This window comes from Sebastes umbrosus, chromosome 5, assembly GCF_015220745.1.
Source record: "Sebastes umbrosus isolate fSebUmb1 chromosome 5, fSebUmb1.pri, whole genome shotgun sequence".
Taxonomy (NCBI): domain Eukaryota; kingdom Metazoa; phylum Chordata; class Actinopteri; order Perciformes; family Sebastidae; genus Sebastes; species Sebastes umbrosus.
Genome location: NC_051273.1, coordinates 1,088,155 through 1,101,382, shown reverse-complemented (window position 1 = coordinate 1,101,382; position 13,228 = coordinate 1,088,155). Strand labels below are relative to the sequence as shown.

The following is a 13,228-nucleotide window of genomic DNA, read 5'->3' as shown; positions in this document are numbered from 1 at the left end:
CCATTTGTGATGTCACAAATATACAATATTTAGACCATTACACGGTTTTAATGATAAACATTCTAAATGTGTCCCGGTTTATTTCCTGTTGCAGTGTAATGTGAATGACATCAGCTGACAGGAAATAAACATGGACCCAAACTGTTGCCTAGCAACGCAATTCCGTTGCAATTCCGTTGAAATGCACTAAAACGGAGCGTTTCAGACAGAGGGTGAATACAGGTATATTCAGGCAGACCGTATGAGGGAAATAAAGTTTTTTTTTAACATTACAGCATGTAAACATGTTCTAGTAGAAACACAAAATACAAGTATGAACCTGAAAATGAGCATGATATGGGACCTTTAAATCAAATAGCGCCTCTTTAAATTAAACAGTAAAAATGGAAATTAATGGTGAAATTGAATATGATTGGTCGACATTTAACAACCATTATTATTATTAATTTCCCTTACGCTGCTACAGCTTTACACTGCAGTCTAACAGCAGAAACTATTTTCAGCATTTACACATTATATTCTTATTTTAAAAGAAGAGACAGGAAATGTTTAAACTCATCGGAGCTTTACATGAATTATTTGCCTGTTTGTCACTGAATGAACTGAACTGATCCCAGAACACATGATGTAACACAAACTATTGAGCGGGAACACAAAAGCTTTTTTCTCCCCCATTGTGGCCCTTCAGGGACTCCATAGTTTAACATTCAGCTGAAAACACCCACAGACACAAACGCTCACTTCTTTTGTGTTAATGAAACCGACGCCTGGCGAGCAGACTAGAGGACACCAACGCGGTTTCACGGGAAGGCGTTTAAAGAGCACAACATTACAAGGACATTCATGAGGACGCATTTTAGTCTTTAACTTTATATAACTTATCAAGTTAACCAACTTCAGATCGTTTTATTTGTGTACATCTCTTTGAACAAGATCCTTCCCTCATATTCCCATCAACTGTATTCCTTTAATCAACAATTCCACAGTTATTTGACTCGAAATAACTCTAAACTCAGACCTCTTATGTGCCGTTAAATGTTTGTTTTTATCTCCCCAATGTGTTCCTTATGGATTATCTCTGTAAATTGCTTAATAATGAGTTTTTATTGATGATATTATAAAGTGAATCTTAGTTCCATTTAACTTTGTTTATTTACATATATGGATGTCTGCTGGTGTGCTTTTTCTCTCTCTCTTCTCTCTCTTAACCATCCTTTTCAATAATTTATTCTCTTTTTAAAATTGATTAAGTTATGCATTAGAGAGTGCCCTGATCGAGCCCCACCGAGAGTTTTCTTTGCACCTCCCCATCACATTTGTTGTTGTTTATGTAGTCTCTACTTGTACCTTTTTTATATGTGTAAACAAATAAAATCTAAATCTAAATTTATACGCCTTATAACAAAACTACGGTAACATCCGCATTTAGATTTAGGCAACAAAATCACTGAGTTACGTTTAGGAAAAACATCATGGTTGGGCTTAAAATATGTACAGAAACAACAGAACAGAAGTACACAAAACTACTGTAGGGTTGTCGAAGTTAACGCGGTAATATCGTGTTAACGCAAATGTGGTTCTGATCTTTCGGAGGTTGTAGCGGGCTCAGTTTTAAAGCTAGAGTGAAGATACTGACATATGAAACTATAAAAACCTGATGAATCCATTGGTACTTACATGTCACACTAGCTTGGTTAAATAACGCGCCAAACTTACAAACAGTTGGCTATTAACACGTTGGTTATTTACAGACAACAATTAGCCTAACGGGATTCAATCAGATATGTATGGCGGCGATCAACCTTCATTTATTAAGGTATCGCCAACGCTCAGGTTCAAGGCAAGGTCGCTAAATAATTATTAGACGTGTATAAAACAAACGTTTGCATAACGAGAGATGAATGCGTACGAATTTATCAAAATTACAATCCAAACATACGTCAGATTACATTGAAGTCTATGGGATCTCGTGCGCGCCCTTGACTTTTTGTACCCGTATGTGCCGTTCTGATGTATGTTTTAGTGCCATTTTAAGCATATTTTGATGATTAATATTCGGGATAATATCGTGAATCACATTTGTTTTAAGATAATATAGAACTTTATTAATCCTGTAGGAAATTCTCTTGCCAGAGCACCAAAATTTCAAGAACATAAGAATAACAAATACAACAGAGTAATAAATATAGTGTATAAAAAGTAATATTAACATCAGTGCAAAATAGTATAGCAATAAGAGTTGGATGAATTTAGAAATAAATAAAATGAATAAACTAAGATAGAAAAAGTAATACTGTGCATCGATAATTTCAACAGTCTCACGGCGGTGAAATAGTCATGAAATGTAATCTATTTGATTATGTAGACACAAATTTCCCTTTTTTTTCATGACACTCAGCACGACATTTAACGTATTTTTAGTGCGTTTTCCTACAAATGTCCAGCAACACGTGTTTTTTCAAAATAAAACTACTTAGTTAGGTTTAGGAAAAGATGGTGGTTTGGGTTAAAATAACTACAGGAAGTGTTGTAACTTAATTACGGAAGTTACGTGACGAATAAATCAACGTTGACTTCTGGCCTCACACGGGGCACCATAGTGGTCTCCTGGTGAAAGTCTGGTGTTTTTAGACCCACCCATCCACCCCGAACTCCTCCCTACGTGGCGTTTGCCACTCTTTATACTTCCTGTTTCTAAATTATGTGGATTACGTACGAATTGATTCCGTGCTGATCACCATCACGAAAAAAAAAATGAAATTCATGTCTATGTACGCGAATCAATATATTCAATTTTGTGACTATTTCAGGAACTGCCCGACTGAGCGATATTTTGGCTTTAATCGGAACATGAAATATTAATATCGTCCCATCGTGTCCCCTCTGAAGGAATCATTTTAATATTGATTTGTACATCTTAATGAATAAAAATGACGTGATTTGCTTTAAAAAATGTTTATTCATTATTCATGTTTATTGTAAAAGCATCATGTCATCACAGGCACAGCGGTGCAGCACTATTTTAAAACAAGGCCGATAACCTGTTGGCTCAATCAGAAGTAAAACAGTCATGGTTCATGCACATTAGGTTTCCATGCATTTTGCATAAGTTTCATGTCTTTTCTACATTCTCAGTGGATTAATAGATATCCTGTAGGTGATAAAGAACTCTTAAACTTGCTGCCCACATGTTGTCATAGTTATAAAAGTGTGTGTGACCTACGTTACAGTCATATGTGCTCGTTGAATACACAGTTTGTGCTCATCTAGAACGTCAAGGTGAGATTAGTTATTGCTCCTTCGCTGACTCGTGAAAACTGGTACAGTACGTTGCATAAATAGTGAACTGAATGTAAACAAACAGGACTGAAGTTTACGTTTCACCGACTCCAGATCAGTGATTCTATATTTAAATCAGATCAGTGCTTTTATATTTAAATGAATAATTCAAGTAGTTCTGTAATAAACAAGCTCGGCTGGGTTTCATGCTGTGATTCACATTTTATAGAATAATGCAAACTGGTGAAAAGGAGAGGTGGGACCAAGTCGTTGTTTAGCAAGTCACAAGTCAGTCTCAAGTCTTTGCACTCAAGTCCAAAATCAAGACTGACTAGTTCCGGGTTAAGACAGGCTAGTCCAGAGTCAAGTCCCAAGTCAAGACAGGTTAGTCCCAGGTCAAGACAGGCGAGTTCCGAGTCAAGACTGGCGAGTTCAGAGTCAAGACGGGTTAGTCCCGAGTCAAGTCCCAAGTCAAGACAGGATAGTCCCTAGTCAAGATAGGCTAGTGTCACGTCCAAAGTCAAGACTGACTAGTTCCGAGTCAAGACAGGCTAGTCCCGAGTCAAGTCCCAAGTCAAGACAGGCTAGCACCAAGTCAAGACAGGCTAGTGCCAAGACAAGTCCCAAGTCCAGACAGGCTAGTCCCAAGTCAAGACAAGCTAGTACCAACTCAAGTCCCAAGTCAAGACAGGATAGTGCCAAGACAAGTCCCAAATCAAGACAGGCTAGTCCCAGGACAAGACCCAAGTCAAGACAAGCCCCAAGTCAAACAGGCTAGTACCAACTCCAGTCCCAAGTCCTAAACGTTGAGTTCATTGTCCTAAACAAGTCATAATGCGCTCTTCACCAGATCTAATGCCATTTGTGTCTCCGTCTGACACGTTTTTTGCAAACTGCAATTTTTTCTTTGTTGACCAACTGCATAGTTTTTGTTCGTGGTTTTGGTTTTATTTTTTCCAACAGACGCTCCGTAACATAACGTTACGTTAGTTCTTCATGTTTTTTTCCTGCGACTTGATTGGATGCTGGACTTGCTGGGAATGAAGAGCGCCAACGTTAGTTGATTCAGGAAATGAAATGATTCATGGCACACTTTTTTAAATAACATACTTTTTAAATAACCTGGGAGAAGGTATCAAGTATTTTCAAGACCAAAGGCTCAAGTCCAAGTGAAGTCACGAGTCACTGGTGTTAAAATCCAAGTCCAGTTGCAAGTCTTTTTTTGACTGTGTCAAATTTGTGACTCGAGTCTGACTCGAGTCCACGTCTCTGGTGCAAAGTCACGAGGACCATTTCAGTAGTTTCTCATTCAGTGTGACGACGGTCGGTACGAACTGGCTCTCGGTGATGAAGTCTCCAGCGATGATGTTGAGCGAGCCGACCTTGGAGCCGGGCGTCTGCTCCTTCACCCAGCTCAGCAGCGCCGGGTACGTGGACATCACCAAGTCCTTCAGGGACTCCGTCGGGTGGGTGCAGATGTATTTCAGGTCCTCCGTCAGATTAATTCCTGTGACGAAGAATCCTCCTGAAACACACGTGATTTTATTATTTAGTGGTGTGATCCAGTTTAATTATAAAGTAATAACCTGTGTTGGATTTACCTGGTCGGCCGTGTTGTTTCCGGTGTTCGAACTCCTCGATGAGAGCCTCAGCTTTGCATTTGTTGGCCCACCAGTACGGGATATGAGGCCACAGGTCGACGTGACAGCTGGCGATGTTGTATTCGTAGGACACAATCACTCTGTAGCCTAAAGCCCACAGGTTTCGAAGAGTTAACACTTCCTGAAATCAGCAGAACAACAGGCTTCGTCTCATTCTCTGACTGTTTTAATGTTATTTAAAGGATAAAGCTGGCCTGGCGTTAGTCTGTATTTTTCTTACTGTAAAAAAACACCATGAAAAACACTAAAACCAGGCCGTCTTTCCAGTTGTAATGCATTCAGTCCTCTCTGTCTGAGCTAACTGGAAGATTTCTTCTGTCAATTAGTTGTTTTTTATGCTTTTTTCATGTTGAATGATTTATTTCTTTAGAGCACATCTCTGGTAAAGACCAGATTTAAAGTGGTGCTTTTGTTTGATTCTTTTACATATCATTGATTTAATATACTAATCAATTAGTCGACTGAGAATTTCTTTGGTCGAGGACGGCCTTAGTGACAGATAAACAACACGAAAATGCAAAACACTTGCTGCGAATATCATATGTCATTTGGTTACACAGGCAATATATGGAGGATGGAACCTGCCAAAAATAAAAAATAAATTAATAAATAAATAATTGACTTGATGAATTAATAAATGTCATTAAATGTAGCAAAAATAATATTAAAAATAAAATAAATGTTGAGTGACAGCCCCCTCATTTGCATAATGAAACAGAAATGCATAAAGCAATGTAAAAAGAAAAGAATACCGAAATTAATAAGTTTGGGGATATAAATAATGGGTGAAATGCAAAGAGAAAATCATACAGAAAGAAAGAAAGAAAGAAATTCATAAATACTTAAATAAATAAATACATTTCAAAATAAAAATAAAATTAATTAAAAAATTAATGCAAAAATAAATAAAACATGATGCAACAAATGATAATAATAATAAATGCAAAAAATGAATATAAATAAATATATAAATAAATTAGAGGAAAAATTAAATAGAAGAGTAAATAAATAAAGAAGCAAATTAAAACAGAAATATAAATTTGATCAATTAATTAATAGCTACATTTATTTTTAATATTTGCTATATTTAATGACTTATTTATTTATTCATTTATTTTATTTTCCAGGTTCCGTCCTCCATAGCAATAGGCCTACTTTAGTAGGATGAATTCACTGTTGGTTTTGGTCTTTTAACTGGATTCATTGACAATAACAAACATGCAGATTGTGGCCAGCCTTATTCTTTTAGTCCTTAATGTAAACTGGAGGAGCAGTCGTACCGTTTTGGGACAGAGTTTGGAGGTGAATACGTTGCGGATGGTTGTGAGCAGCAGCATGTGGAGCTCCTGGTTCAGACCCAGGAAGTGGCTGAAGGAGAGGATGAGCACCTCGTGGGGATGAGCGTCCAGCCACTCTCTGATCTCCATCAGGACGGTCTGCCGGGAAAACACACGTTATTCTGCTTCTGCTGCAGGACTCAATCATGTCATGCAGTCGGGCAACTACTAGGGTACGATTTTCTTTAACGCATTAACGCTACTTGTGATTTTTAGTTTGTAGCGGCTCAATTTTAAAGTTAGAGTGAAGATACTAAAACCTGATGAATCCATCGGTACCAACCATGTCAGACTAGCTGGTCATGAAGGAGGTTAAATAACGCTCCAAACTTGTGCTAAATTTTGGCGAGGAAAAACTGTCATGTCCATTTTCATAGGGGTCCCTTGACCTCTGACCTCCAGATCAGTGAATGTAAATGGGTTCTATGGGTACCCACGAGTCTCCCCTTTACAGACATGCCCACTTTATGATCATCACATGCAGTTTGGGGCAAGTCATAGTCAAGTCAGCACACTGACACACTGACAGCTGTTGTTGCCTGTTGGGCTGCAGTTTGCCATGTTATGATTGGAGCATATTTCTTGGATTTCTTTTTTACTTTTTTCTGACTTTTTTTCGGTCATTTTACGATTTAATGTTTGAATCGGATATTTATTTTTTCATTTATTTTTTTAATTTTTTTTATTTAATTTTTTTATTTCTAATTTGTTTATTTTTTCATTTTGCATTTATTTATTCATTTATTTTTGCATGTATATTTGCATTTATTTTTGCATTTATGTTTTATTTATTGTATAATGTATTTATTTATTTAAGTATTTATGAGTTTGTATATTTATTTATTTATTTATTTTTTGTTCACTCCCATGTTGAGTATTAAATACTTGACAGATCTCCCTTTAAGGTTCATTTAGAACAGATAAGAAATGTGTGATTAATTTTCGATTAATTACGAGTAACTATGGACAATAATGCGATTAATTGTGAGTAAATATTAATCGATACACTACCCTAATGCACAATTCACAGCCTTATTTTACAAACTAAAAGCACATTTATCTGGTTATCAGGTATTCCTTAGATAGAGAGTGATTTCACTGACTGGAAGTACCATAGGACTGCTATAAGAACACGACTCTAAATGATAATGCTGTGTTCCCACTTACAATAACCTTAAAAACATCCAAAATGACCATAATGTTGATTACAGAGCGATGACAAAATGTTCATACCCACTTTAATTAAAGTCTTTAAGAAGCAGAGTTGAGAGGATTTAGTATCCCGCTGCAGTGATGATGGTTCGCTGAGCTCGACTTCTTCTTTATGGTTATTATCTCTATGGTTATTGTTGTGGATGCAAATGGCCTTTACAGGAGCATAAATGTCACCGTGGCAACATCCTCGTGGATATACAGAGTGTGTTTGTGTGTGTGCATGGTGGCGTTGCTTCACCTCCACAGTGAGCGTGGTGTAGACGCCGTGGTAGAAGTAGAGGTCGTTGGAGCTGTCGTTGGGCCGGTGAGCGATCCTCAGGTCACAGTATCTGACTCCACAGTCCAGCTGGTGCTTTATAGTGAACTCCTGCAAACACACGGCGTGCACAGTTCATCACATGAGCTCCAGCTCATTAACAACCAGTAACATCTCTCTGTGTGATTTATTACCTGGGTTATCGCCCACTTGTACACAAAAGGGCGAATGAAAGGCTTCATGTATTTGTCCAGCTTCTGCAGCATGTCTGGCTGCGTGAGGTCAACGGGGGATCTGTCGTTCATATCCAGACAGTACGTTACTGCGTTGTGGCTGCCTGATGGGAGGAAGATGATAAACATAATCATCATTAGACAGTTGATTGCTTCATGTAATAGCTATGGTGGCGCCCTGAGAGCAAGAGAGGCAGACATGTAAAAAGAAATGTATGAAGGGAAGAATACTGAAATAAATAAGTTTGGGGAAATAAATAAGAGGTGAAATGCAAAGTGAAAATCGTGCCAAAATAAATAAATAAATAAATACATTCATAAATACTTAAATAAATAAATACATTTAAAAATAAATATAAAATACATAAAATAAATGAAAGTATATATGCAAAAATAAATAAAAGAAACATAAACAATAAATGCCAAATAAATAAAAAATAAATGAACATATACATGCAAAAATAAAAAATAAAATTAATTAATACATTTAAAAATTAATAAAAAATAAGCACATAAATAAATAAAAGGGAAAATTAAACAGAAGAGTAAATAAATAAGGGAATTAATACAAAGATAGATAAACAAAGAAGCAAATTAAAACAGAAATATCAATATCAATTTATGTCACATTTTATCAATTAATTAATGGCTACATTTATTTTTAATATTATTTCTTCTACATTTAATGACATTTATTTATATATCGAGTTATTGCTTTATTTTATTTCATTTTAACTTGTGTTAAACACACATTAAAGAACATACAATATATCACAGAGGATATATAAAAATGATATAATACAACATAAACCTAATCAAAATAAATGAATAAATAAATAAAATCAGGGTGGGGGGATTTAAATAAATATATTTTTTTATCATTATTATTTCTATATTTAATGACATTTATTCATTTATATTTTAGATATTGTTATTTTATTCATTTTATGCATTATTATACAATTATATTATCATTATATCAGTGGCATGAAATGGTCTTAAAATTACAATAATATTATTTCTGGGACAATATAGAGTTATTATGACAGGCCTGCACACACATCAACATTAATAACATTCAACCAATGAATCCAGACTATAGTGAGCCATGCTGTGCTGTGCTGTGTCAGTGTCAGCCTACCTGGGATGGCCAGGTGGTACAGTGGGGTGTCCCACAGAGCAGGTGGCAGGTGAGACATCCAGCTGTCCATGGGCAGATCACCCAGCCTGGACACCACCGAGGAGGACATGCTGAGCCTCAGAGAACAACACAGTATCTATTCATTTAGATTCTTATAGTGCATTCTGGTTTATTTAGCATGAATGTGACATATAGAAACTCCAGGATCACACCCAGTAATGTGAGTCTTCTGTGTACTTACTGGATGAAACTGAGGATCTGATCTTCTCACCAAACCAGCTGGACCAGTCAGACCAGCTCAGAGGACAAACAGGGTGAAACTACAGCAGACAGCCAGAAGTAGTCCATCCCTGCAGCACTAGAGCTCCTTATCATGGCTGGACATCAGACATGCATGAGACATGGATGAGATACGCATGAGTAGATAAAGCGTGGCAGACCCTCCCCAGTCTGGTTACCTTGCTGGTTACACCTGCAGAGGATGAGATGAGGAGGACGGTCGGTCCATCTGAACATCTCAGCCTCAGCTACCGAATATCATCCATGATGGTCGGATATATCTAGTGCATGATCAGCTGGCTGCTGCAGAGAGACAGTTCAGTACACCGGCTGGTGTCGGCCGGTCTCTGAGGTGCAGCAGAGAGGAGGAGGAGGAGGAGGAAGAGGAGGAGGGAGGAGGAGGAGGAGGAGGAGGAGGCACCGCCTGCTGACAGATCAGCAGATTCAGAGCTGCTCTCCTCTTAAAGAGCCCTCTGGTCTGAATGTGATAATGATGCTAATGATGCTCTAATCTCTCTCTGTGGCTGGAAACTCCCAAATGCACGCAGTACACCTGAACTGATGCTGTGCAATATGCCGCCTTCCACTGTGGAATTTAGAGATATATTAATTATTTATTTTTTTAAATATTTTTGAGAGTTCTTTTAACATGGTCATGGAGCATATATACTGTATATCTGTATTGTGGGGGTATTGTTCCTATGCAGATGGTAGTTTAGTTTATTTATTGACTACACTGAGGGGCATTTTATATTTTAATAATTTATTTATTTATTGTGTTGAGTTGAATGTGCTACTTATTTTTTACTGTAATTACCTTGTAGTGTCTTTTCTACCTTTTTTCTTTTCTTAAAGCTGACTCGGGGTAAACTGATCAGAATTCACATGTACTTATTATAGGAGCAAATGGCAAATAAAACTCTTGAATCTTGAAATCTTGGAAACTCCCCAACATGCTGCAGCCCCGCCTCTCAGTGACGTCACAGCAGCTCATATTAATGACAACACACCTGGTGACACGTCACTGAGGGGCGTGGCCAGAGCAGGTACAACATGTTCTAGCATGTTAGCATTTAGCTACAACAAGTAGAAGAGCCACAGTACTTTGTTTTATGTTTTTGAAGTGTTTCACATGTTTTTATTATGGCTGTCAATCGATTAAAATATTTAATCGCTTATTAATCACACATATTTTTAAAAAAAAATTATTCAAAAATAAATAAATGAAAAATGAAAAAATAAATGCAAATATACATACAAAGATAAATAATTGATTAAAATATGTAATCGCTGTGAATTGCACATTTTTTATCTGTTCAAAATGTACCTTAAAGGGAGATTTGTCAAGTTATTTAATCCTCTTATCAACATGGGAGTGGACAAATATGCTGCTTTATGCAAAATGTATGTATATATTTATTATTGTAAATCAATTAACAACACAAAACAATGACAGATATCGTCCAGAAAAGTGAAAATCGTGCATAAATAAATAAATAAATATACAAACTCATAAATACTTAAATAAATAAAATACATTATAAAATAAATAAAACATAAATGCTCACAATTAATCGCATTATTGTCCATAGTTACTCGTAATTAATCGAAAATTAATCACACATTTCTTATCTGTTCTAAATGTACCTTAAAGGGAGATTTGTCAAGTATTTAATACTCTTATCAACATGGGAGTGGACAAAAAATAAATAAATAAATAAATAAATATACAAACTCATAAATACTTAAATAAATAAAATACATTATAAAATAAATAAAACATAAATGCAAAAATAAATGCAAATAAACATGCAAAAATAAATGAATAAAAAATGAAAAATGAAAAAATAAACAAATTACAAATACAAAAATAAATGCAAAAATAAAAAAAATAAATGCAAATATAAATAATCGATTCAAACATTGAATCGCTAATAATCACACTTTTTTTATTTGTTCTAAATGTACCTTAAAGGGAGATTTGTCAAGTATTTAATACTCTTATCAACATGGGAGTGGACTAATATGCTGCTTTATGCAAATATAACATAAACATGTCAAACTGCAGCCCAACAGGCAACAACAGCTGTCAGTGTGTCAGTGTGCTGACTTGACTATGACTTGCCCCAAACTGCATGTGATTATCATAAAGTGGGCATGTCTGTAAAGGGGAGACTCGTGGGTACCCATAGAACCCATTTACATTCACTGATCTGGAGGTCAGAGGTCAAGGGACACCTTTGAAAACGGACATGACAGTTTTTCCTCGCCAAACTTTAGCGTTAAGTTTGGAGCGACAAGCTAGAACGACCTGGTTGGTACCTTGTTTCATATGATATCTTCACTCTAGCTTTAAAACTGAGCCGCTACAACCTAAAAACACAAGTTGTGTTAACGCATTAATATCATGTTAACTTTGACAGCCCTGTCATAAACACCAACTATATTCAGATGTTGCAAATGTGTTCAGATATCTGTCAAATAAAGATGTCGTCGACACACAACGTTGAAACGTGGCAGCTGTTTTTATCTTGCCTGACCTTTGTGCTAAAACAGGCTTCCTAAGAGGTCATTGATTGATTCTGTTTGTTGGTGATAATGTGGTCGGTCAGCTGTTTCTCAGCTTCTTCAGCAGCTCAATAAAACCTGAAACAACACGATTAACCAGCGTAGTGGAACTAGACAAGCTGCTGACTTTAGATTTAACACACCAGAGCTTTTCCTGCTCTGCTGCCTCTATATCACATGATCTCATGATCACATGATCAAATGATCACATGATTAAATGCCTGTTTCACAGCACATATTTCCACATGTCATCAGTGAAAACATTATTATAGTTTTGCACACAGGAGAACATTCAGTGCAAGACTCGTTCCTCAGAGATGATCCACAGGTTCTCCTCCCTCACAGTGTCACACAGAGATTATTATACTATCTATATATATATATATAGATATATTACTATAGACTGGTCTTAGTTCATCCCTGTCAGCAGCTATAACCCCATCATTTATTATATATTCAACTGTTTAACACTGGCTTATAGTTACAATTATTTTGTGCAATAATTCAACTGTGCAATACTTTCAGTTTTCTCTGGCATCAATACTGCATTTATATATTTATACTGTACATTTAAACTAATATTTTTGTTTTTATTATTCTTGCGTTTTACACACTAAATCAGATCCCATTTTTCAGCATTATTATTTATACTGCATATTTCTTATGTCTATTTTTCCATAGTTATTTTTATATATTGTAATATAATGCACATATTGTCATTTCTTATTTTTATTTTCTTATAATTTCTTTATGTTTATTTTATTCTAGAATGGGAGCAACTAACCCAATTCCTCCCCGGGGACCAATAGAGTATTTATTATTCTGTTTCATTATATTATTGTGTTATTAATAATATGTCTGCTTTGTTAAAGGCCTAAAACCTGAATGATTACAGCCTGTACTCCGCAGCGGTGTGGCGATGCTGCCATCTAGCTTTCCTTCCTTATAACTGATATGGTACAGTAGTACAACGGTAAACCATAGTACTATTATAAGTATCCTACTTATACTCATTATTCTTTCTTTCCTTCTCATGAGTACATACTCAAAAAATATGATCAAAAAGCCTGGTCACCTAACAATATATATATATGTAATATTTATTTTTGCATTTACTTTTTATGTTTTATATTTATTTTTAAATGTATATATTTATGTATTTACTTTTTATTTGTTTTATATTTATGTATTTATTTATTTTTGCATTTCTTTTTTTGTTTTATATTTATTTTTAAATGTTTATATTTTTGTATTTATTT

General features: G+C 35.7%; 1 protein-coding gene across 2 annotated transcripts; it reads right to left on the bottom strand.

Annotated features, from left to right (window-relative positions):
- Positions 1-2,939: 2,939 nt before the first annotated feature.
- On the bottom strand, positions 2,940-9,856 carry plcxd1 (phosphatidylinositol-specific phospholipase C, X domain containing 1). Of its 2 annotated transcripts, XM_037771089.1 has the most exons (8): positions 9,581-9,852; positions 9,364-9,499; positions 9,123-9,238; positions 7,943-8,085; positions 7,731-7,859; positions 6,221-6,376; positions 4,881-5,061; positions 2,940-4,804 (listed from the first exon to the last, which is right to left on the bottom strand). In XM_037771089.1, the coding sequence occupies exons 3-8, from the start codon at positions 9,229-9,231 to the stop codon at positions 4,560-4,562; spliced, it is 963 nt and encodes a 320-aa protein (XP_037627017.1). In that variant the 5' UTR covers positions 9,232-9,238; positions 9,364-9,499; positions 9,581-9,852; the 3' UTR covers positions 2,940-4,559. The 2 variants fall into 2 exon arrangements, with proteins under 2 accessions (XP_037627017.1, XP_037627018.1); XM_037771090.1 differs by lacking the exon at positions 6,221-6,376 and having other exon boundaries at positions 9,364-9,856.
- Positions 9,857-13,228: the final 3,372 nt, after the last annotated feature.

What these genes read in the sequence shown, in the direction of transcription:
- plcxd1 (XM_037771089.1), bottom strand. Translation starts at nt 9,231, where the DNA reads ATGTCCTCCTCGGTGGTGTCCAGGCTGGGTGATCTGCCCATGGACAGC. An exon ending in ACAAGTGGGCGATAACCCAG is followed by an intron (nt 7,860 to 7,942) that starts GTAATAAATCAC and finishes GTGTGTTTGCAG; the next exon opens with GAGTTCACTATAAAGCACCA. An exon ending in CCAAACTCTGTCCCAAAACG is followed by an intron (nt 5,062 to 6,220) that starts GTACGACTGCTC and finishes TGCTGATTTCAG; the next exon opens with GAAGTGTTAACTCTTCGAAA.